The 25,126-nt window shown below is 41.0% G+C and overlaps 1 protein-coding gene across 2 annotated transcripts in view; it reads left to right on the forward strand.

Annotated features, from left to right (window-relative positions):
• PLPPR5 (phospholipid phosphatase related 5) overlaps window positions 1-25,126 on the forward strand; it is a 125,967-nt gene that overhangs the window by 44,414 nt on the left and 56,427 nt on the right. For both annotated transcript variants that reach the window (XM_039228459.1, XM_039228460.1), the window contains exon 3: window positions 1,283-1,533. In XM_039228459.1, the coding sequence (XP_039084390.1) occupies window positions 1,283-1,533 (251 nt within the window). The remainder of the gene's footprint in view (window positions 1-1,282; window positions 1,534-25,126) is intronic.

The following is a 25,126-nucleotide window of genomic DNA, read 5'->3' on the forward strand; positions in this document are numbered from 1 at the left end:
TGCTATGTGCAAGTTTGTGTGCATGATCCTTTTATAATCTTATATAATATTTCAAAAATTAGAAGTATAGCCATGCATCTGATGCTGGAAAATTATTTGATCCCGCACAACTTTCCTGGTGACTTCCTACACAACAGCCACTGATTATGTAAAGATTTAGCAAACAAACAATCCAGAAATGTATGGCTAAGAAGAAAGCTGTCTGATTATTATAAAAGAACCATGTGACTTTTTAATGAATGAACTGTTTGGGAAGTATTCTTTCGGTATAATTTAAAAATATCTGTTGGAATTTTATTTCCCCAAATTATAGAAGAATAGATCTCTTCACATTGGTACCACATCCTCAAAGGTTGTATCTGTAAGTTTAATTGAAAATGATGCCAAGGAGTATATTTTGCCTACACTACCTAAGGATGAAGATAAGTTTTGTTTCTCATGATCGAAGACATTGATGTGGAATATTTTTTAATTTGAGTAAATTGTTAAGTTTCTCACAAAAGGGGACAAAAATTCTGTGGATACTTAATTTGATACCTTCAGGTAACCAAAGCAAGTAAATTTTAGTGCTCTGAAGATAATTGAAAAAGTATAATTTTGATTGCATTATTATTTACTAAACTGCACCAAATTAGATAAATTAAACCCAACCATAAAAGATAAGGTGGGACTGAGTTACGAGCTGCTATATGACTTTTTAAGATGTATTTGTGAAAGCAGTGTAGAGATTAATCTGAAACATTCTTCTTTACTGAAGATTTTCCATGATATTTAGATGAAAACTAATAGCGTTGGATTTTACTGCTAATTGGCACCTCCAGCAGCGTTAATATCAGTCTGAATGGGTTAAAGAGGCATAATGAAAGGGAGGCAACTGCTTTGCTTTATGTTTGTAAGATGCAAAATATTTTCAAAATAGGGAAAAATATTGCTAACATTAGTTGAAGGTGAGAGACTGAGCCCTCTCCAGAGCAACGTGTCTCCTTTTTAAAACTGACATTACCCGAACACAGTCTTAGAATATATCTTCTTCTTTTATCTTATGTCTTATAAACCTGCCTTGCATAAAACTGTAGCCAGTGGTAGACAGCTCAGTATGTTAAATAATTTAACTCTCCCACCACTCCAGAAAGCAGAGAACTGGAGAGAAGTGAAATGGAGGCAACCATATGTTTGTACGTGTATTTTATGGTTTCTAAAATATTTCCCTAGTTGGTTTATTGTAAATTGAAATTAAAAAAAAAAAACCCAAAGAGTTACAATGGTTTGTTTTCTTCTTCAGGTATTTATACATTTGGGCTGTTTGCTACAGATATCTTTGTAAATGCTGGGCAAGTGGTTACCGGGAATCTGGCTCCACATTTTCTTGCCCTGTGTAAGCCCAACTATACAGCTCTTGGATGTCAGCAGTATACACAGTTCATCAGCGGGGAAGAGGCCTGCACGGGCAACCCAGATCTCATCATGAGAGCAAGGAAAACGTTTCCATCCAAAGAGGCGGCTCTCAGTGTCTATGCAGCTATGTATCTGACAGTAAGTAAGGATTATTAACCGGTCTTCTTCTGTCCTTCTGTTAATTCTTCCAATGTAGACATTATTTTTCTCTGCCATAATGGAAGTCACATTAACAGCTTTCTGTAGGCCATTTGATTTATTTTTAATAATAGCTGTTTGTACTGTGGATAAAATTAAGTCAGTTGACTCTCATGAGATTATGTGTGGGTAGTTGGTTGTATTAAAAAATATAGCCATTAGCATTTCTATTTGAGAATATGTGTGTCTTTATGTTAAATAGGGTTTAATGGAAACACATTTGTCCCATAGCAGTCCCCATAATCTTGCAATAGCCCAATTAAGAAAACTACCCAAGCCTCTCAGCTGCCTGCTCAAGCTCTAATATTCTCTGGTGGAGGTGGACAGGGGACACTCTTTTTTTAGAAGACTTTTGTTTGTTTCATTAAAGGTAATTATGTCATCATAATATCTTAAACAGTGTTTTAATATTTTCTCACAGAACTAGCCAAAATGTCCTTATAAATTTTTTCCCTTTATTCTTGACTCTTTGCCCTCATTTTAGTGGTGAGAACCAGGCCCCTGGTTCAGGTATCCAGGACCTCTAGGTGGAAGTAAGTGGTCATGGTCAAGTGCATTACTGAGACAAGGCGAGCCTTGACAGGTAGCTCTTGGCCCCTGCATTGCTGCCATCGGCCTTTCCCTCTATTACCAGGGTCTGCCTTGTAGCTACGGAGCTGGACTCCAGAAAGTGTGCTCCGTAGGCTTTCCCGTGGCTACTGTAAAAAAAAAAAGTTCAGAGAATTTAAATGTCTTTGGGGGTTCTCCTTTCCAGTGGTACCCATAGCTACTTTTTTCTGATTTTAGCTCATTGACAAGAGATCTCAAACCAAATTTGAAACCAAATTTGATCATTGCTAATGACTTGAAAGAACTCAGAATTCTTTTTACCCTCAAATAGGTATTTGATTATGGAAATATTTCTGATATTCTTAATGCAGTCATATCTGCTTATCTCTAAAAACAGAGAGCAAAGCAGTAAAATACCTTATGACACCTCTACTTGAGATAGGAAATAAAATTACTAAATAAGCAACAATTTAGGAGGGGAAATTTAATATTGTATGTAACATTCACAGTGACAGGGTAATTATGGAGGCCATGAGTGTATGTATTTTAACATTTCTATAGTTTTCAAACCAAGATAGTTCTATCCGTCACAGTCTGGACTTTAAAAAAAATCCCATCAGAAAGGGTTTTATAGAGTTAAAGATCAAATCCCATCCTATCCATTTTCTCTTCCACTGTCTTTTGACTTCTGCACAGTTTGTCAGTTACAACTCCCTTTTCCCCCTCTCCGTATGCTCCCAACTCCATTCCTTTAATTTCCCCTCATTTCTTTATTCCATCAGCTTTACTTTCTGCTTCCCATTCTCAGGTACTTATAGACTTGATATAAAATCTGTTAATCCATACATATTCTTTCCTATTCACTAACCTGCTTGACAATGTGTTCCACCTCTCTTAGAACATGAAGCATTCAACCTTAAAATGCATATTTAAAACTTGAGTGAATCAGAAGTCAGAAAATACTTTTCATTCATTGTCATCACATCTAAATCTGATGCTGATATTTGTATCTGAGTATGAACTGTAAATGTTACTGCATATACATATGTGATCAAACAAGTGATTTGGGACAAATTCTAGAATACTCTCTGGACCCAAATCCTGTTACATGATTATTTTAGCACTTAATAGATGATAGATTTTGCTGTATAACCAGGGCTTGCCAATGATGAGAATGTGCTAGTTTATAAATACTTGATCTTTTCATTTTGCCAAAATTGTGTTTTCAAAGGCATTGCTTTAGGACAAGGCATTATCTTTTAAAGTACTGGCGAAATCTTAATATCTTACCTTGCCTCTAGTGAGATGGCACGTATTTTAACAACTTCTTATATATATATAATGGATACATAATTATCTATATATTATGTAATAATTATTATAATAGCAAATATTCATTGAGAATTTACTATGTGTCGAGCACCAAGTGCTTCCACTTTTACTAATTCATTTAATATATATTACTAATTCTTATTGATGTCTTAAAATTTATTCTTTATTGATTGTAATTACTATTCATGTGTTAATTGATTATTGATACTAATTTTTTGAATCCTCATAAAAACTCCTTGAAGTATGTAGTATTATTATGCCCATTTTATAGATGAGGACACTCGGACAGTGAAATAACTCGTCCAGATCCATAGAACCACACAATTTCCTGGCTACAATGATTCCAAATATTCCAGAGAAGGAATCATTGAGTCATATTAGCCCTAACATGTGCTTGGTCACCTGAATTTCCTCCTGCTGCCACATGATCTCAGCATCCATAAGGTTATGGTGTAGGGTTCAGATGGAAGATATGTTTAGAGAAAAAACATTTAATAACACTGCAACCCTCTAAGGTCTTCTAACATTAAAGCGTGGTTCAGACTGAAAGTCAGGATTCCTACTTGTAATTACATTGAAGGGTACCTCTGTATTTTTAACAATAGATTCTGTTCTCTGCTAACAGCATTTCTGTCTTCCCTACACCCTTTGTGAGTGTGCGAGTGTGGGTGGCTGCTATGGCAACTCTGAATATAACTCCTGCTGCAAATGTAGGCATTACAGTCAGGTTTTGCTGTTATATTGGATCCCATATACATATATATTTCTCCCCAGTTTCACTAGAGGCACCTTGGGAAAACTTTATAATAGAAGCGTCAGGGTATTTCAAGCTAATACAGTCTCGTGAAATGCTTGCCAGAATTCTGATGAGTAGGTATGTAGGAGAAAATAGCCATATAATCAGTATTTTCTGTGGAAACAGCTTATTGTTGTATTTAGGTATATGTTTGTTTAATGTTGTGTAGGTGTAATAAACATATGTACATACATAATAAAAACAAATAAGCCTTATTATGAAGTATGCGAATAAGAACTGAGAAATAGTTTTCTGACATTTCTTTTTGTGGATTAGTAAGTAAAATTAAGGAACTTGAAGTCTCCCTTAGCATTTGACTTTAATTAAGGCTTTGGGGATAATTTGATAACAGAGTTGTTCTCTTTTGCTTTACTGAGAACTTTCAGGGGGAAAAAAATCCCTATGCCTATTTTTGCGAATGTTGTCGGTTTCCCAGGAAAACATTCTGAAGGTTATTTAACCCTCACCATTAAATTTATAATTCAGTGTTAAGTCATATTAGAATAATATTTAAATTTAGCTTTGTGTTATTCATTTCATATAAAGCGAGCAGTTTTTCTAATTAAAGTAAAATGAACTTCCAAGTTGAGAATGAGAAATAGTGTTTCATGACTTTCCAGTTAACCTCATAAACCAGTGACAGGAAGACATAAAATGATCTCTTTAGGTGACTTCCAATTCTGACCTTAGATTGATTTTCTGAACATCAGAATGGAAGAGAGAAAAAGAGAAAGAAGAGGGATGGAGGGAAGAAGGGAGATAGGGAAGAAGGGAGGAAGGAAGGGAAAAAGGAAAGAAGGGAAAAAGGAAAGGGAGAAGAAGGAAAGAGAGAGGAAGGAAGGAAGGGGTCAGCTACACTTGTTGGCCTGTTACTATTTTTGGCTGTGACCAAACCACCCTATACCTCAAACAAGAATTTGCTATCCTCAGGATTCTGTGGGATGACCTGTGGTTTTACTGGTCATTGAACCTTGCTTCTCTCATGTGTTGTGTTCAGCTAAGGGGTGGGGACAGCTCAGTAGCTGGGCCTCTCTCATTCTCAAGAGACTTCCCCGAGAGCATCTGAGAGCAGCCTTCCAAGAGAGCAGGGACCTGGGCTACAGGGCATCTGAAGCTTCGGCTCCAAAACTTGTCCACCATCCCCAACTCTGGGCTCTGTTGGTCCAAGCAAATCCACAAGGGCAGCACAGATTGATGGCAGCAGAGAAACAGGCTCCACCTATAAATAAGAGGTGAAATAGAATCAGATTGTAAAGAAATTGATGTACTAAGAAAGGAGTAGTTTGTGGATATTAAACAGTTCACTGCAGTCTTTTCCCGGATATTAGCAGAAAGCTCTGAAATATCATTACCCTCCACCTTGTTGGTGTCCAGAGCTCGGCATCTATCTGCTCTTGCTGCCCACACTGCCATCTTTTATAATAATCTCACAAGGTCCCATGTACCCACGGGCTGCCACAGGCTGCCAAGACAAGGGTACAATAAAAACAACCCACGTAGATCTGTTTGCCCCTCTTGTAGTACTGTTTTACCTAAGCTATGTAGGGGCATATACAGGTCTTCATGCGGGGGCACAGGAATTTGAGGGATGCATGGCAGTTTGTCTGTAGCATTTGATTTCATGAGACTGGTCAGGGACTGTGTTTGGAGGGGAAACATCAAAGTGGGTAAAAGAAAAGTTCTGGGCTACCTTCATGTGTTTGTCTTCAGTGACTGATGAGATCTGGCTGCTATCAGAAAGCCATTCCTCTAAATCTTCCCTGCTCAGAAGTAATTTAACACTGAAATGTGTAAGTTCCCTGTGCTCTAGATTTCAAATGAGCAAATTTGTGTCTACTAGATAATATATCAAAAGGTATTTATCGAGGACTCGCTCATAATGTGACTGCAGTATGTACTATTACTGTGATTCCTGTTGCTGTGACCGCTATTATGAGTCGATTGGCATTTTTTTTCCCTGTCAGCCTTCAGCTAAGTGTCATGGGGGTAAGGAGGTTACTAAAGACATCTGCAAAGTACCTGTTTAGTTCCAGTGGGGTCATTACCATGGACCCCTTTTATAATTTACCCTCTTCTCCCACACTCCTCCACGAACTTTATATTTCTAAATCTTCTATCTAATATGATGCTTTCCCATCTCAACTTAGGCCCAGATATTATTTAAAAAATATATTTAGGGGCGCCTGTGTGGCTCAGTCGGTTAGGTGTCCGACTTCGGCTCAGGTCATGATCTCACGGTTTGTGGGTTCGAGCCCCGCATCGGACTCTGTGCTGACAGCCAGCTCAGAGCCTGGAGCCTGTTTCAGATTCTGTGTCTCCCTCTCTCTCTAAATCTCCCCTGCTCACGCTGTCTCTCTCTCTCTAAGAAATTTAAAAAAAAAATTTAAAAAGTAAAAAATTTTTTTAATGTTTGTTTTTGAGAGAAAAAGAGGGAGATGGTGTGAGCAGAAGAGGGGTAGAGATAGAGGGAGACACAGAATCCAAAGCAATCTCCAGGTTATGAGCTGTCAGCACAGAGCTGGGTGCAGGGCTTGAACTCACCAACCATGAGATCATGACCTGAGCCAAAGTCAGACACCACGTGTGCCTAGGCCTAGATATTAAACAGTGGCTCATAATAAAAAAATATAATAATGCTGTTTTGAAATGGTACACATACAATTATTAAAATTGCAACCATACAGCTATTAAATAATAAGCAGTAAATGATTAATGACACATGGATACTCTGTACCTTTACCTTAGTTTTATCTGTGTAAGTGCCACTAGAACTGGGTATTCTGTGATTGGCCCATTGCTTTATAATGGTGTCTGCTTCCCCAGTCACATCCCAGAAATTCCTGTGTCTTCCACAATGTATCAGAAGCACTAAGCAGCATGAGGTCACCAGTGCTGCCAACTGACTTAATACAGTTCCGACCAAAAGTAAAGAGTACTGACATTTTAGTTAGTGTGTATGGGCTTCTTGTGGGTAAATATACTATTCTATTAAGCTCTTGGAAATCCTGAAAAGTATGTCATAGAATTCCATTAATATATCTGGGGTTTATTAGGTGTTCGCCAACTCTAGTTTCGGGATTTCTGGCAGTGCTTGCACATCCTATTTAGGAAAACAGGACTTACTCGTATAGGACAATATAGGCATAGTCAGGCCTGCATTATGACTTGTAGGCCCTAGGCACTTGTTTTCAGGACTTCTTCTGCCATTAAAAATATGTATATATTTTAAAACCTCATTGCTATAAAAATAAATTAATAAATAATATATACTAAATTTTTCTCCACTCAAATCTTCACTTTTCCTTCTGACTTTAAAGGAAATTAAAACAGTTTTATTGGTCCCTAGAAGTATCTGGGCTCTAAGTACCGTGACTACTGGATAAGTTTGCTCTAGACATAGCGCATAATAAAGGTCTAGATGGAAAATGATTGTTAGTATATGTGGTGATGACAGTGAGAGCCATTCAGTATCCAGGAGGGAAAAGATCACCATGGACAAGCCCCATGGGGGAGTACTTGAGCAGGAAGTGGTACTTGGCCTGGGTCTTGATGAGGAGTATTATTTGAATAGCTTAAGAAGAAGCATTCCAGAGAAGGGAATGAGGAAAGCGAAGACAGCAGGGAAGAAGCAGCAGATACAATTAGGAACTAGTGAGGGGAAGCCTCAGATGGGGAGTATATATGAGATTTAAGGATTAGCATGACGAAATAAATCAGAAAGTCACTGTAAACCAACCTGAGGCTTCACATTTGTGTTAATGAGTAAGACAGGGTTGAAAACTGACATTATATCAGTGCCTCAGAATGATTTTATTTAATTCAGTTCCATCAATATATATGGAATACCTATAATGCATTAAGCCTTAACATATTGATATCAACTTCTTCTGAAGTTTAAAATGGTCTGATAGAGTGTAAAGAGGGAATTAAAAAGGAAAGAAACTAAAAGTAAAGGGAATTTTATAAGGAGATTGTCAAAGAATCTCAGACATGAAATAAGGATTTGAATTCAGCTGGTTCCCTTAAGATTGAGAGCCGAGTGCTAATGAGACCAAAGTCAGACGAAATGAAGTGAAATGAAATGAAATTACTAGTTTCTGAGAAATGGAATGAGCTTGGGTGCCATGAGCTACCATCAGCCTGAGCTTGGCAGAGTGAGTAGAGATTTGAGTAGCTGGGAATCGCTAAGCATTGTCTCGTAGAGTACAGTAATGGGCAAGCCAGACCTATACCCACAGCCAGTGCTCCTGCAGTTTATACACCATCACCAGATTACTTCAATGCTTTGGCTAAACTTAGCCAAATCCCTGGGCCCGAGTTTAGTATTGTGTCCTGCTCCTAGATTTTAGCCCTCAGTCCTCCAGCTTCCATTATGAGAAAGTAATAGTCTTGCCTCATCCTAAGTACTTTTTTTATATAGGCCTTAATCTTCACAATGGCTGGAATGAAAGTGTGGCCGTTTTCATTATACAGGTAACAAAACTGAAGGTACAGAAGGCTAATTAACTTCCCCAAGGCTAGTATTTGTTAGAACTGAAAATATAACACAGGCCAGTGTTAACTCCAAAGCCAGTATTTGGTCTCTTATATCACACTACTTACTGGCATGCCCCCCAGTGAAAAGGAAGCAGCCACATGCCCAGTCATGAAGAAAACTCGTCAATTGATTTTTTAAAGTGTTTATTTATTTATTTTGAGAGAGAGAGTGAGAGAGAGCATGAGCAAGGGAGGGGCAGAGAGAGAGGGAGAGAGAATCCTAAGCAGGCTCCATGCTGTCAGCACAGAGTCTGATGTGGAGCTCAATCTCACAAACCACGAGATCACGACCAGAGTGAAAATCAAGAGTTGGACGCTCAACCGATTGAGCCACACAGGCACCACTAGTCCATTGATTTTCATTGAACGTTGCACGATATGAATTAGAAAGGTTGTTGGCACCGTCACTTTGACCGGGTCCAACAGAACCCAGTTTAACAATGGGGAGCTCTACATATGTGGTCAAACATTCCATCTCTTTCATGCCCAATAACATGATCAAGCACATTTTCCACAAGGTACATCAAGCTTTGCTGCAGAAGGCACAGCCTTGCTCCTGAGCTTCAGAAGCCAACACACTGCTTCTCACAGCTCCGGACTATGTGCTCTCTACTGCAACGTCTCAGGCACCACAGGGCCTGTGGATTCTGTGGCCCAAGTAGCAGGGCTGCTTGCCCCACAGCCATACTTGTGGAGCCTTTTCTGCTGCAGGCCCCACTTAGAGCTGGCAGCTTTTCATGACACCTGGTATATAGGCCAGAACAATATTCATAAGTATGAGATGTGTTTCCCCAAGAACACACAGTGATCTGAGGGTGTAGTGCTTCTTTTTTGTGGTAGTGGTACAAGATGCAATAATCGGAGGGGATGTTTTGCATACCCCTGGCCAATGGATCCCTAAAAAACTTTATTGATGTCCCAGGCCCCTGAATCTTATAGGGCGTCTCTCCCAAGATCTGGAGTGCATGTATCTTTCTAAGACCTCTGGTGTGCTGACCATCTTTTATCTTGCTTGACCACCACGATATCTTTGATGCAAAGGATCAATATGATGGTCTCTTCAGACTGTGATCTGGCAAAGAGCAGGAGAGTTCATGCATAGGACTGATGTAAACTCTGATGTAAGACTTTGCCTGTTCCATGTGAGTGTGAACTCTCTCATCCTCTTTCTTTGAACAAGATAGAAAAGAATGCATTTGACAAATCCATGCTCACTACTACTTGGCTGAAGGTTCAGGAGACTGTGTTCTCCAGGATTTGTCCAGCCTGGTTAATTAAATGGATATATGATAAGAACCACCACCCCTACATTCTTGAGATCCTATGAGGTGGATAAATCTTCACCATCCCCCCTCCGTTAATGCAGTGTTGTTTTTGACTTACTATCTTGGCAGGAGTAGGGGTATAGTTTCATAAGCTTCCTATTAGATTCCTCCAATACTCTACCCACCAAGGGGGAAAACAACCACTGGATATGTTCACAGACCTAGTAGACTTGGACCCAGGCTCACTTACTACTTAGTCCGCATGGGACCCTAAAGCAGGGGGCCATGATGTTGCTAATTCAGGTCTCCAGGTAACCAGGGTCCCCTTAGACTTTGTGTTCAACAGTCTTCAAAATACCTGGATAATCTCTTCCCCCGAGTATGTAGTCACCTGAATAAATGGTCATAGATCCTTTAGGGGAAAGACTGGGAAAATCATGACAATATATACTTTCTGTAGTGTTGTAGGGCCCTTCCCTCTGGGGACCTACTGCCTCTCTAGTTGGTGAGTTTCCTTCCGGTTTGGTAACTGCACAAAGGATTGAAACTTATTATTGGGGCATCCACTTTCAGCTTTGCATTCTTGTTATCTTGTGGGTATGTATTAAGTATTCTTCTGGGCTCCTCATCTATTTTGCCTCTAGGGGGCGCTTTGTTCTATAAAGCATCTCCAGAACTTTCTACAGGTCAAGTCACCTTGGCTGTCACTCAGGCCTTCTGCATTGTTATGATAATTGAGACACACACACCCTAACCCTCTTCCCTGCTTCTATGCTTAAGGACTGGCTACTGGCTTCTGTTTCTTTAGGCTTTCCGTGGTCTGCGTGGATATAAAGGACCCAGCTCTATGGTAACCTCCCCTACCAATGACCCTGTCTTGCAGAGGAGAGGCACTCCTCAACTTCCGCACCCCGCTACTCCGTTCTCGCTAGCACATTTCTCGTGCCTCAATGAATGTTAGATCCGTGAGGCCCGCCCACGGTACATCATCCTCTGGTGGGTCCTTGAGCTCATATTATATGTCCATTCCAGCAATGCAGTTCTCAGAGCCTTTTCATTCTTTCTTCCACCGTCTGCCAAAGCTATTCAGGCATGTCATCTTCATGGAAAAAAAGTAATCACTTTCTCCAGGCTTTAGGAGCCTGCCTAGCAGGGAGTTTTTAACTGTTCCCCAGGGGCCTTGCAAGAGTGTTAAATCTCAGATCCCCAGGGAGAGTGTCCTCATGTCAACAAACTCTCCCTTATCCTGTTTCTGTTTCAGCCTCCTTGATGAAGTACCCTCAAAATCCAGCCACATAGGGTCTCCCTTGGCTCCAGCTGGTGTGCACTGGCTAATTCTTACAGCAGTCCCTTTCCTTCCTTATCCCATTAGTCACACCCTAGCAACTAAGCCCTAGTTGTTGGCCTGGCAGCCAGGAGAAGAGGTGGGAGCAGATTTTGAGAGGATCCCTATTGCACTGGGGGAAAGAGGCTTCTCACTCCTTCACTCGAATGTCCCTGGTATGGGTGGGGCTGGGGGAGTGCTAGCCATGAACAGGTAGGTGTGGGAGTCACATCTGAAGACTCCAAGGGTTTTGGGGAATCTGATGAACCAAAATCTTCATGTACATCCACTCAGATGTACTCTCTGAGTACATCCACTCTCCATCCCTATGTCAAGGTCTTAGATTTTTCTAACTAGGGTCTTGACCTTGGAATGAAGGACCTGCCTTAGCTGAGCATTCAGTGATATTTGAAGGTCCCTTGACTCTTAGCTAGTAAGTGATAAGTTTGGATTTCAGCCTTTCTTACTCTGACACTCCAGAAACAAGGGCTTTTTTTGGTAAGTTCCCAAAGAAGTACTCTGGCCATCACACTCAGTTTTCATTTGTTTGTTAACTATCCTCAGCCTTTTATTTTCCTTCTGTAGGGTACCAGCACAACTTAATAAGAGTCAGCCAATTTCATTATCCCTCTAGGCATGGTTTCCATGGACTTCTCAGCTTCCTGTGTCATTGGCCTGGTTAAGTCATTTCTAGGGTGGCCAACCATCAGACTTCATCCTTCCAGGGCTAAAATCAGGAAAGTTTAGACCCTGTGAGGTTGATTACACTGTCCCCATGAGAACATTCTCCCAAGTCACTATTGGTGGCTTTTAGCAATTGGATTGTTACCTAGTGGACTGTCTGTGCCTCCATGTACTGCATAGAATGGGGTCCTCTTTCCCAACAAGGATATGCTCCTAAACCCTATTTTACTACCTGTTTTCTTAGATCATTCCAATTCTTAGAATCCTCCAAGAACCAGAAAGCTGAGATATAACTAGGAGGAGTATTAGAAATAAAATTAGAAAGCTGCGACTTATTGAAGGCTTGGAGGGAGGTAATACTTGTAAAAGATAAAAGGCAGAAGTGAGATTGGATAGGCAGACTCTCAGACTGTGGTGCACATCTGGCAAAGTCTCAACCAATCTTAGGCAGACTCTCAGACTGTGGTGCATATCTGGCAAAGTCTCAACCAATCTTGGCCAGAGGTTGTTCATTGGAAGAGCCTCACACTGGGCATGAATGGCCAAACCTTAGTACCTCTGCCATGCTCAATCACTGGTTGGGGGCTGGCCAGAATGATTGTGGCCTCTGCTCAAACACTGTGGACTGTAGGTGGACACTCTCAGCTCACAGCTCTCTCTACAGCAGAATGACTGGCTCTTTCCTGAAGGGAGAGGAGAGCAACTTAACCTCTGTGGCTTGCCACACTGCCTTCATCTAGTTCTCAGAGAGGATCTAATAAGCTAATGCACAGCAAGGGGTTACTACTGTGATGTATTATCTTCTGTGATTTTCTCTGTGCCAAAAATATTTTGAGTGCTTTAACATATAGGGAAAAAATTATGGCACTGTAATTTCAGTCATCAGCTCCCCACCCCCTAAATTGAAGATATAGTTTAAATCAAGGAGATTTCTTGGCACCTTTTCCACTGTTGTACAAAAGAAGTTACCTTCTCCTGTGAACACAGTCTGCTTTGAGCATTTTGTTTATTTATGCCATTTAAACCTTGGAGTGGGAACAAAGTATTTCAAATAGCAAGGAGAAATCTCTCTATAATAATATAGAAATTTAGAATATAAAAATAATGACTATTATTACTGAGTGCTTACTGTGCTAAGCACTTTACATACATATATGTATTGCTTTCTCTCCTTTGTCAAATATATGAACCAGGCATCTTTTTATACATAAGGATGTGTGCTATTAGTGTATATACAAAGTAGGGAAATACGACTTACTTAGACTTCCTAAAATTTCCACCATCAAAGAACAAAACCAACAATCACACAGAAGCCTTCCATTAATTTGAGCTACCATTCCATCTCTGAAAGGAACTTCTAGAAAGATTAGTTTATATTTCTTCCTCTTCTCAAGCAGTTACAATGTGGGTTTTGTTCCCCCGCCATCCCTCCACCCGCTGCCACATACACTCTAACAATACTGCTCCTTAGACTTCATCCACAGCGATCTTACCAAAAGCCTCTTCAGAGCCTTGTCTCGCCAACTGTCTCAACAGCATTGGGACTCTTGCTCACCTCCTCCTACCCCAAATTTTCTCTTTGTAAGACTTTGAGAACATTATGTCCCAATTTGCTTCTTCCCTCATTAAGTGCGTTATTGCAGTGTCAGAAAACCATCTACCAGTATTTACCACATCTCTGTTCTTCACCTTTTCTTCCCTCTGTTATCCTCCCCAGGGGTGATCTCACTCATTAATCCCTCCATGTCTTCAGGTGAACCCCAGACTCCTTCACTGGTCTTAACCTCTCTCCTGAACTCTAGACTATTCCTAGCTCAAACAGCTATGTGTGGTGTTCCATCCGCTCTTTACATTCAACGTTTCAGAAACCAAAATCATGATCTTGCAATTGTTCCAAATGAGCTACTGCTTTTGTTTCTTCTGAATTGATTATTGGCATTCCTACCTTCCCAGTTACCCAAGCCTGAAATCTCTGAGTCACCCTCAACCTCTCCCACTTCTACACCCCCACATCCAGATGCCTGATTAATTCTGTTGGTCCCACATTTACAATATGTCTCAAATCCAGACTCTTCTCCACCCTGCCCCCCCCATACTCTTACTGTTTGAACTTGGCTCTTTTGTGACACTTGCCTTGACTATTGCAGGAGCCTCCCAGATTGGATTCCTGAGAAAATCCTTCTCTCATCTGTCCATACTACACTCTGCCCCTGGAGTTAACACTCCTAAAGCATGAGTGTTAAGTAAATCACTCTTTGCATAATAGCTTTCTATAGCCTGCTGTCATCAGTCCTTCAAGGGTCACACTCCTGCATGTGGCAAATGAGGCCCTCTTGGTCTTGGCTAAAATTTGTCTTTTCTTATGCTATGTACTGAATTGTGTTTCTTGCCCCACTTCTTAATCACCCACCCACCAACTTCATATGTTGAAGCCCTAACCTCCAATTGATGGTATTTGGGAATAGAGTCTTTGGGAAGTAATTAGGTGTCTATGAGGTAATAAGGGTGAGGTCCTTATGATAGGATTAATGCCTTTATAAGAAAAGATAGCAGAGAGCATGATCTCTATTTCTTCCAGCCACATAAAGACACAGCAAGAAGGCAACTGTCCGTAAAGCAGGAATAGTCTGTCACCAGAACCTGGCCATGTTTGCCCCTGATCTCAGACCCCTTGCCCCCAGCGCTGTGGGAAAATAAATCCCTGTTGTTGAAGCCATCTAGCCTGTGGTAGTTTGTTATGGTAGCTTGATCTCAGACACATTTCTTATTTCATAATCCCTTCTTTTTTTTTAAATGTTTATTTATTTTGAGAGAGAGAGAGAGGGCTATTGAGAGCTGAAGAGGGCCAGAGAGAGAGAGGCAGGGAGAAAGAATCCCAAGCAAGTTCTACACTATTAGCACAGACCCCTATGTGGGGCTTGAACTCATGAACTGTGAGATGATGACCTGAGCCAAGATCAAGAGTTGGATGCTTAACTGACTGAGCCACTCGAGTGCCCCCGTCATCCCCTGTTTCATGAGTTCAGTTCTCAGGTCATGGGAACTCTGTTCACACGACCATTACCAGCTACGAACCACAAGATTTTCTTCTTCTTCAGTACATTTACTTTTGCTGTTCTCTCCATCTCCAGTACCTGCAGATACCAGTCTGGTCAATATTCTATTCATCTTTTATGTATTTGTCAAAATCCTCTACTATAAATAATAGAAAGAGAGTCTGGATTTAGACAAAAATGAAGTGAAAGGGCAGCCTTAGAACCGAGGTTCAGGGAATGAGCAGGAGCTGATGGAGCAGCCTGAGCAGCCAGAACCACAGTCAGAATCAGACTACAGGAAGGGTGTGGGGAGGATACGCCGCTCCGACCGCAGGACCATGAACACTACCGCACGTCTTGATGCCTCCACCAGCACGGCAGCCAGTGGAGTGGATGTTTCACTTTGTCTACTCTTTAGGTGATGTGCAGGCATGTCTGGTTGACTGAGTGCAGATCATGTGCCAGCAGCAGCTGCTTGCCAGGGCTTGGAAGAAGGAGATATCCACCTTTGGGTGGTTTTGGAGGTGGGATGGAGTATATGCTTCTCATACCATGCAGTATTTCCTAGTACCAATAAAGGGTTCAGATGCTCTGTAGTGGAAAAAAAAATTCTCTTCACCTTTGTGAAGATAAAAGTTGCTCTTTTTGATGTACTGTGTCATCTTTTCAACTGAAGTTAATCTACCCATCTTCACTGGCATACCTAGTGTATTTGACACCAAAGCAAGTAATTTTTATATCTTTTCCTCTATATGGAAAAAGTATTTTCAATGATAGTTATGTGACACTAGTAATAATCATTATTTTATTGATTTGTTTTTCAGTTTTAAAATAAATAAGAATATATTTTAATTTTAAAGACAAAAAAATTTAGAACAGTATTTCATGGATTTCTAAAATTTGAACTGAGCAACAAAAATACTATACATTCATATTATTTCATTAGTTCATTGCAATGGGATATTTCATTGTTTCATTATATTATTTCTGTAAGTTAAACATAAAAACTCTTAAGTACTGAGGTACCTGCGTGGTTCAGTTAAGCATCCAACTATCAATTTTTGCTGGGGTCATGATCTCGTGGTTCATGAGATCGAGCTCTGTGTCAAGTTGTGTGCTGGTGGCTTGGAGCCTGCTTGGGGTTCTCTCTCCCTCTCCCTCTGCCCCTTTCCCCCTTGCTTACATGTGTTCTCTCTCTCTTTCTCTCTCGCTCTCTCTCTCAAATAAATACACTTAAAAAACCCAAGTAGTCACACAGATCGGCAGAATTTGAAATAACTCAAGTTCTCTCTTTTCATCTTTACAATTACAATCCTACTGTGGATTTTTTTTCCCCTCAAATCTGCTTAAATGTAGCACCACTGGGGTTGGAGGTCCTCTGTGGCCAAAGCATGCTTAAGTGGCTCGCCCCTTTTACACATGTACTCTCTAGACAAATTTGTGTAACTGAGTCCACATGCCAAAGTCAGAGTATAGTTTGGAGTTCTTCCAATTAACTTCCTTGTACAATAAAATAATACTTATTAGAGATTATGTACTAAAATGTGTTGATCTGAGGTTTCCATATATGTTCTTAACACTCAACAGTAACTGCAGCAATTAGCTCAACTTAGACCAATATCTCACTTACTATTGTTCCATGACAAATCATCCCAAACTTGGTGGCATAAAACAATTTACTGTGTTCACAGAATTGCAGGTCAGATACATGAAAAAGACCCAGCATGGCTGTCTTGTCTCTGCTCCATGAGGTTCTGGCCTCAGTTGGGAAGACTCAAAGGCTGACTCAGAGTGTGTTTTGATATCTGGGGGCATGGAAGATTGCTCACTCAGGTGTCCACATCTGGGCTGGGACTGGAAGACTAGGGTTGCCCTCACATGGCCCTTCCGTGTGTCTTGGCTTCTTCCCAGCATGGCAGCCCCAGTAGTCTGGTTTCTCCCAAAACACCAGGCACAGGTGTTCGTAGAGAGCTAGGCAGAGTTCATAGGCTTTTATGAGATCATAGTGTCACATCTGCTGCCTTTTGCGGGTGACAAGCAAGTCACAAGTCTGCGCAGATTCAAAGGGAGGAGAATTTGACTTCACCTTCCTCAGTCGGGGAGAAACAAGGGAGCAAGGGGCTGGGAGACTGTTGCAGCCATCTTTGAAGGATACAATCAGCCAACGCAACAAAAGCATCCGGGGGGCAGGAGTGTATTATTACCAACATTGTTTAGAATTGCCTGGCAATCATAAAGAGCAGATAGAGATTTAGTAGGCCTTCTTACTGTATCCCATTATTGCCTGCATCTGGGGCCGAATGTCGCTACTTCCCCACCCGTAGCGTGCCACTGCCTATGTTCTAATTTGGGAAGGCGTTACTAATCTTGTATTAAAAAAGGGTAAAGATTACCATTGTTGCTTTATTATTTATGTATTTCTGCCTCCAGTAGAGTACAAATTTGCTGAGGTTAGAGACCATTTCTTTATAGTATCACAATGCCAGCAGTACCATGAATATAATACAGACTTAGAAAAGTATGTTGCTTGGTTCAAACAATGACAACTGTATCTTAAATGCTCATTACTTGTAACTAGGAAATTTAAGCAGATGCCTTGTCTTTGTCCCCTAATAAATCTGTAATCTCAAAGTATAGTGATGCAAAAAATGGTACTGAGATTGAGAGTCTGTGCCTACTCAAAACACTGGGTCAATTCCTTTGATAAATGGGTCTATATCCTTAAATAAATTAAGCTTTGGCATTTTTTATGGCAATTTTATTAGAGCCAAGAGAGAAGTGGGGATACTGCTCGGCACTTCTATAAGGCCCACAGGTCTTCCCACTGAGGCTCTTTGCCACTCTAACCTCAACTGGGAAGATCTTTCATCAGTCTCATAATTGAAGATGATGCCTGAATGGGATCTGTGCATGTCCTGTGGGTGGGCTGATCCTGGCTACCCTAGTCATCCATGCCTATGGACATGGAGGTGGCTGAACTGGATTCACAGAGATGGTGGCTGGTAAGGTCCCTGTCCCTCACTGCGTCTATGACTGTTCATCACTGTGTTCTCACCATCCTGCACAGCCCCTCTATGGACCCTCTAGTGTATAAGGAGCCCTAAAAAGCCCTAAAACTTAAGACCTTTTGGCTCTTATTTTCCCTAAAAAAGGGAACACTGTATTTGTGTGAAGAGCTGACTAATAAGTAACATCCTTTCATTGCATATGTTGGTTCTGTGCTAAGTACTTTTCATAGATTATCTTGTTCAGTCCTCAGCTTGTATGCTACAGGTACTATTACAATTCCCAAATTAAAGATGAGAAAATTGAGGTTCAGAGAAATTTAATAACTTGCCCAGAGTATACAGCTGGTATATGGTAAAGCCAGGATCTGAATCCAGAATGTCTCTTCAGTGTGCTCTAAACCATGGCCTTCTGTTGCCTCCCCAGTAACTCTAGTGCACATCCTGACTGTGCAGAATTCCAGGTCTCTTAACCTTGGTGCTGTGTGGCTAACGTCTCTGTAGTTTCCCAGGAGTGGAGTTTTGACTCACATCATGGCCCCTTGCTGCCCGCATGGCAGTGGCATAATGCCATGTTCTAGTGCTATTGGCTTCTTAGAGGGAGCCAGAAATCACAGAGCCTTCATCCGATAAGAACACTAAAGGGAACCACCACACATAAATAAGGCATATTTCTTATATTTAAGTGCTCTTATATATTCATTGTTGTTGTGTTTAACTTACTTACGATGCCACCCATTAATTCATCTGGGCCATTTTTTAACATGGAATCAAAGGACCTTTTAACTCATTCTGTAATTGATTTTGTTCTTATTCCATAAAGTTTTCTTGTTGGGTGCTTTTATATCTTGGAACTCTGTGGTGTTAAGATTATAGCTTTGGAGTCATTTACAAACATGAATAAGATAGGGAAAATTAAATAGCAAAGTTGGATACTTAAGGGAGGTATTATCTTAGCAAGATAACCCTTCACTTCCACTCTACAAACTTGGTTCAGCCCCTCATCCTCACTTGCTGGGATAATCAATAAAATTTCCTAGTATCCTCTCTTCTTACCCATTGTGACCCACACATTCTTCATAATTTTCCAAGTAACTGTCTAAACTGGGAGTGATAACCTGCAGAGCCAGTTTTGTGGGGATATGAGCTATGTCATCATGCAGCCTTCATGCTCAGGAAGCCCCACACTTGGTAGTCACCCTCTTGACATTTTTAATAATTTCTCAACAAGGAGCTTCTCATTTTCATTATGCCTTGGACTCTGCAAATTAGAAAAGCAGTCCTGGTACCACATAATCATGTAATCCACCCTCCTTCCCCACTTCCCTCCTCATAAATGTTCTAGAAGCCCCTCTGTGAATTTCCTAAGAATTCATGAAATACAGTTTAGAAGCCTCTGGACTTTCTGTAAACATCCTTCTTTTACAATTTTATGATTCTGTGACCATAAAATATTTTACAAATTGTAATTATTAAGGGATATCAGAGATGTAATATTTAAACAAACACCCCAGAAATTGATCCAGAGCTAATCAGCCTAAGATGGCATTAAGTTTTCTTTATTTGGTTTGGTTTGTTTACTTATTTTATCAGAGAGATCACAATATTGACTTATATTGACCCAGTGGTCACAGAGTTCTTAGGGTTTTTTTTTTTTTTTTTTTTAAAGCAGTGGCCTTATCTTTTCCTTTAAATTCACACACCTATATTGAGTTTTCCAGTAATTGTCAGGGTCATCAATTATCTTATTGTCTGATGAGAAATATCTAAAAGGGCTCAAAATAAAAAATCTTGGTTCACTCCATTTTTGTCTCAATTTACGCTGCATGTATCACATTTTAAAGAAGAAATTTAGATTAAAAAATCAAGCAATTATAAGTTGGTTTACTTCCAAAACACTGAAAATAACAACTGGTTCAATTATGTATGAATCCATTTAACAGGCAATTATCGGGCACCTATAATGTCTTGAAGATTCAAAGACAATGACACGTAGCCCCAGATCTCAGGGTGCATGCTTAACACTTAGATGTGGCTGGGAGGTGAAGGGGTGTGGTAATCTGCTTAGAGCAGCCATAAGAAAATACCACCAGAAACTGTGTCTGAAACAGCAGAAGCTTATTCCCTCATAATTCTGGACCCCCAAAGTGCAAGATCAAAGTGCTACCAGCATTGCCTCTAGTGAGGTGTCTCTTTTTGGGATACAGATAATCGCCTTCTTACTGTGTCCTCACGTGGTCTTTCCTCTGTGCTTGTTTGGAGAAAGCTCTTTAGTATCGCTTCCTTTTCATATAAGGACACCAATCATATCAGTAGGGCCCCACCTTTATGACCTCATTTAACCTTAGTTATCTTCCTAAACATCTTATTTCTAAACATTGGGAGCTAGGGTTCAACATATAATAAATTTTGAGGGGACACAATTCAGTCCATAACAAGCAAAGTACGCCACAGTACCAATAAAGTGTGTACTAAGTGCTTTCAGAGATAGAAATGGACATAAGGTGGTGGGGTGGTCAGAAGTTTTCCAGGAATTAGAAGTGATTTCCCAGGGGAAGAGAGTCAGGGACGGATGGTAGGCATTTGAGGAGTGTATTAGTTTTCTACAACTGCCCAAATAAATTGCCATGAGCCTGGGGGGTTAAAACAACAGAATTATATTCTCTCACAGTTCTGGAGGCCAGAAACCTGAAATTACGGGGTCAGCAGGACATGTTCCCTTTGAAATCTCTAGGGGAGAATCTTTCTGTGCATCTTTTAGCTTCTGACGGCTCTAGACTTCCTTGGCTGTGGCAGCACACCTTCAATCTCGACCTCTGCCTTCACATGGCCTTTTCTTGTGTGTATCCCTTTCTTATCTGTCACTCCTCTTATGAAGACACTTGTCTTATCTTAAGATTCCTGATTTAATAACATCTGCAGACACCCTGTTTTGCAAATAAGGTGACGTTCACAGGTTCCAGGGATCGGGACTTGGACATATCTTTTTAGAGGTCACTATTCAACCTACTACAAGGACTCAGAGAGATGGGGTGACAGGGAATGTGGCACCCTGCAGGGGGAGTTTAAGCAGTTTAGTGCGGCTAAAGCGCAGACTTTGGGAAGAGAATGAGAAGATGAGGCTGGAGAAACAAGGAAAGGTCGGTGAAAGTCAGAGCTTTATTCATAACTCGGTAGAGAGCTATTTAACTACTTGTTCCCACCGCGAGTGCTCCGCCACTCTTGCTTGCCCTTTTAGAGATGTACCCTAGTGGTGCACATCTAATCCAACTAGCAGATGCTTATGTATTTGTCTAGTATGTTTTTTTAAAAAGTACTTACTTCCAGAAGTTTTTTAATTGGAGAATTTCATATCAGAACAAGAGATTGACTTATTTTTGAAACACTAGTGATACGGTAGCCCTGGACCATATTCACCGGTAATAGTGGTTGGTGCCTCCCCACTCTAGAAGGAAGGCACATGCTCTCTTTGTTGGCCTCAGTTCCTCTCATTCACTGTCTTTACATAAGGCTGAGCCCTTTTACCTCAAACACTGTTGCTGTTGGCTTTTTCTCTACTTGGGCATCTTGGCTCATTTACATTACCAAACTCACTCTTCAGGCAAATGCTTTCATACCCTTCTCTTTGTATAAGGTTTCCTCTCTTTTTTTCTACCTTAAATTCTCTTCCCCTCCCTTTTCCTTCTCCTATCTCCTATCTTTCAATCTTATAAAAAAGCCTTCACAGGAAGCTGCCTGGCTCTCCCCCCATGTCTGGGTCGTTGCTTCAATTTTATTCCAGGGAAACAAAAGGTTTTACATTTTATAGTCAGTCAGGACCTAGAAAAAAAAACTATTGATCAATTTGACTTCTATTTTCTGTTAATTCTTTCTGTGATTTGTGTCCCTGTATCCACACCGCAATTATTCTTACTATTGACTTGTATTATAATGATCTTTTTACATGTTTCTCTCTTTTCTTAAGACTAAGAGCTTCTTGATGTCAGCAATTAACAACTTCCCTGTCTCTATATCCCTAGCCTAAGCACATTGTCCAGAATGCAGGAAAGGTGTGATAAATGTTAATTAAAAATGAATAAAGGGGGGTTCCTGGGTGGCTGAGTCAGTTACGTGTCTAATTCTTGATTTCAGCTCAGGTCATGATCTTATGGTTCATGAGATTGACTCCACATTGGGTTGCATGCTGTCAGCGAGGAGCTTGCTTGGGATTCTCTTTCCCTCTCTCTCCCCCTCTCCAGCTTGTGCTCTCTCTGTCTCTCTCTCAAAAAAGAAATAAATAAACATTTTTAAAAAATGAATGAATTCCATGCACGTCTCTTTCCTTCTCTTGAGGCCTCACTTCGTTTTTAAACTTTCACTTATAGTGTGTTTTTAATAGAATTCTAGGAAATCTTTTCTTGCCTACCCAGAAACGTATAGCCTGACTTCCCGTCTTTGCCACATTTGCCCTGGGGACAGCATACTTGCCCGACACTGGCTTCTGTCCACCTGAGAGCACACTCCTGCCTACCTGCCTACTCCTTCCTCTGCCATCTTCACTATGTCCTGTTGCCACCCAAGTTCCAAGTCCCAGCAAAGTGAAGGAGTTCAGGAAACATTCCTGTGAAATAATCTCCTGTCTCTCATGTTCCCATTGAAGCTTATCCCTCGAGCGTGGCCAGATTTCCATGTCTCCTGATTCCAACTTCCATACCCTTGGTTCTGCTGAGAGTCCGTCATCTCTGCCTTCTGTCTTCCTTCTTCCCCTGTGTAGCCTCTGCTGGACCACCTGCCAGCCACTCCTTCCTCTAGTGCCATAGGCACCGAGGGTACCTGTCTTCTCTCCTCAGGTTGAGTAACATATTCCTTCACATAATTTTCAAGGCCCGATTGGTTTTCTCAACATAATTCTCAAGCTTGATCCAGATACATCTGCTTACTCTTATGAGGCCATGCCTTACTCTGTACTCCTTGGTGCCTTTGTCCACTGCACTGCATGCATCAAAATGCACTCCCAACGCTGGCTATTCTTTTACAGTGAAGAGCCTTCCTAAACCATCCAGTATATTTCCACTATTTGAATGGTCAATGTGTTTTTAGTACTTACTCATTTTTCAAAGCTGGATGGGAACTATCCCATATTTATTCACGGCCTTTCAGCTGCTCTAGTTGGGATTACCAAGAAGTTGGAGCACCAGCTTTGGCTATGTGAAGCTCATTTCCTCATCTCTGCACTTGGCCACTACTACTATCATTATTGCATCTGATTCTGGTCTTCAAAACAGCTCACAGTTTCACAGTCTTTTATCCTCGGTTCTAAAATCTCCAAAACAAAAACAAAAACAAGAAACTGTAAAAGCGAGGTTATTTTTTATTTTGTTTGTTTTTTGGGTGGTTGTGATTTTGTGATTTGTAGCACATATATGTTTGCCCTTCATCCATAGTTCCTGGCCCACAGCTCTGAAAACTCTTGGAATTTCTTGTGACATGACCGATAAATGTTTCTTTGTTACATTAATAAGGTGACTTTTGGAAAACCCTAGGTAACCATAAGACCTGGGCTAGTTGTCTGGGGAGACAACCCTGTGATCAAAAGCTTGAAACTTTCCATCCCATCCCCTGACTTTTGGGTGGAAAGAGGGACTAGAAGTCCAATCATTGCCATGGCCAATGATTTAATAAGTCATGCCTATGTAATGAAGCCTACATTAAAATCCCAAAAGGATGGAGTTCAGAGAGCTTCTCGCTTGATGAACACATGGAGGTTTGGGGAAAGAGGCATCCCTGGAGAGTCCACGGGAGCTCTGTGCTCCTTCCCACACCTTGCCCTACATAACTCTTCCATCTGGCGATTACATCCTTTGATAACAAATCCGTGAACTAGCAAGTGAAATGTGTCTGTAAGTTCTGTGATCCACTCTAGCAAACTAATTGAACCCAAGGAGGTGGGTCTCTGGATCTTCCAATCTGAGCTGGTGGGTCAGAAGCACAGGCCACAACCTGGGCTTCCAATTTGTTTCCTGAAGTGGCAGACAGAGTCACTCTTGTAAGACTGAGCCCTTAACCTGTGGAATCTGGAGCTCTCTCTCAGTAGCTAGTGTCAGAATTGAGTTGAATTCTAGGACACTTCCTGTCCGGAGAATTCTTGTTGCTTGTGTGGGGAAATCTCCCTGCTAGTCCCTCAGCCCTTTGCCATTATAATTGGTGCTCATACCTGAACCTTTTCTAATGGCAAACCTGATCTGTCCTGAATTAATTTGGTCAATTAATGTGAAGCTACTTAGAGACTTATTTATTCTCCTTACTGTGAATATCCATATATTTAAATGTGGAAGTGTGAATATGTTTCATTGTGGGTGTGACATCTGACCCGACTGGGAGTATTGTATCATGAGCAGTACATGCTTCACTTTACCTTCTAAAACCTGAAAATATTCTGAATTCTGAAATACTTCATGTGAGGGATTACATTGCTGCTTTTCACATTTGACCCATGATGAATCTAGGCTCGAAGAGAGTAAGTCACTCAATAATGTCATACCCCAGTCTACTGGAGGATTAAGACTGGAACTCAGATGCTCTGAGTCCACCGGGGACATGACCTCCTCACTGTGGGCACCTAGTGCAGATGTTATACCCAGATCGCAGTATCCTCACCAACTGGAGACCACTGGGGAGACCGAGTCACGCAAGCAAAGGCAAAGGGCTTTTATTACGGGCTCGAGCTCGGGCTCACAGACTTTACCAGCACAGTGGATCCGTGCTGTGAGCCCCAAGCAAAGGCAGAGTAGGGTTTTTATGGGGTTTGTGACGGGGGAGTTACAGAAGTTGTGGCAGTGGAACAGTGATCCAGTCATAATTATTCAACATCAGTGACAGCGGGTTTAACCATACACATTGTCTAGAGTATTTGTTACTTTTGGCGGGATCCAATTACAACATTTAGAGTACCTTTAAATTCAACCAATTACAGAGCGAGCCTAGGGTCTTGTTAGGCGACTAACGGGTTAACTTTAACATTAGGTAAC

The sequence above is a fragment of the Hyaena hyaena genome, unplaced genomic scaffold, assembly GCF_003009895.1.
Source record: "Hyaena hyaena isolate Hyena2069 unplaced genomic scaffold, ASM300989v1 scaffold_32, whole genome shotgun sequence".
Taxonomy (NCBI): domain Eukaryota; kingdom Metazoa; phylum Chordata; class Mammalia; order Carnivora; family Hyaenidae; genus Hyaena; species Hyaena hyaena.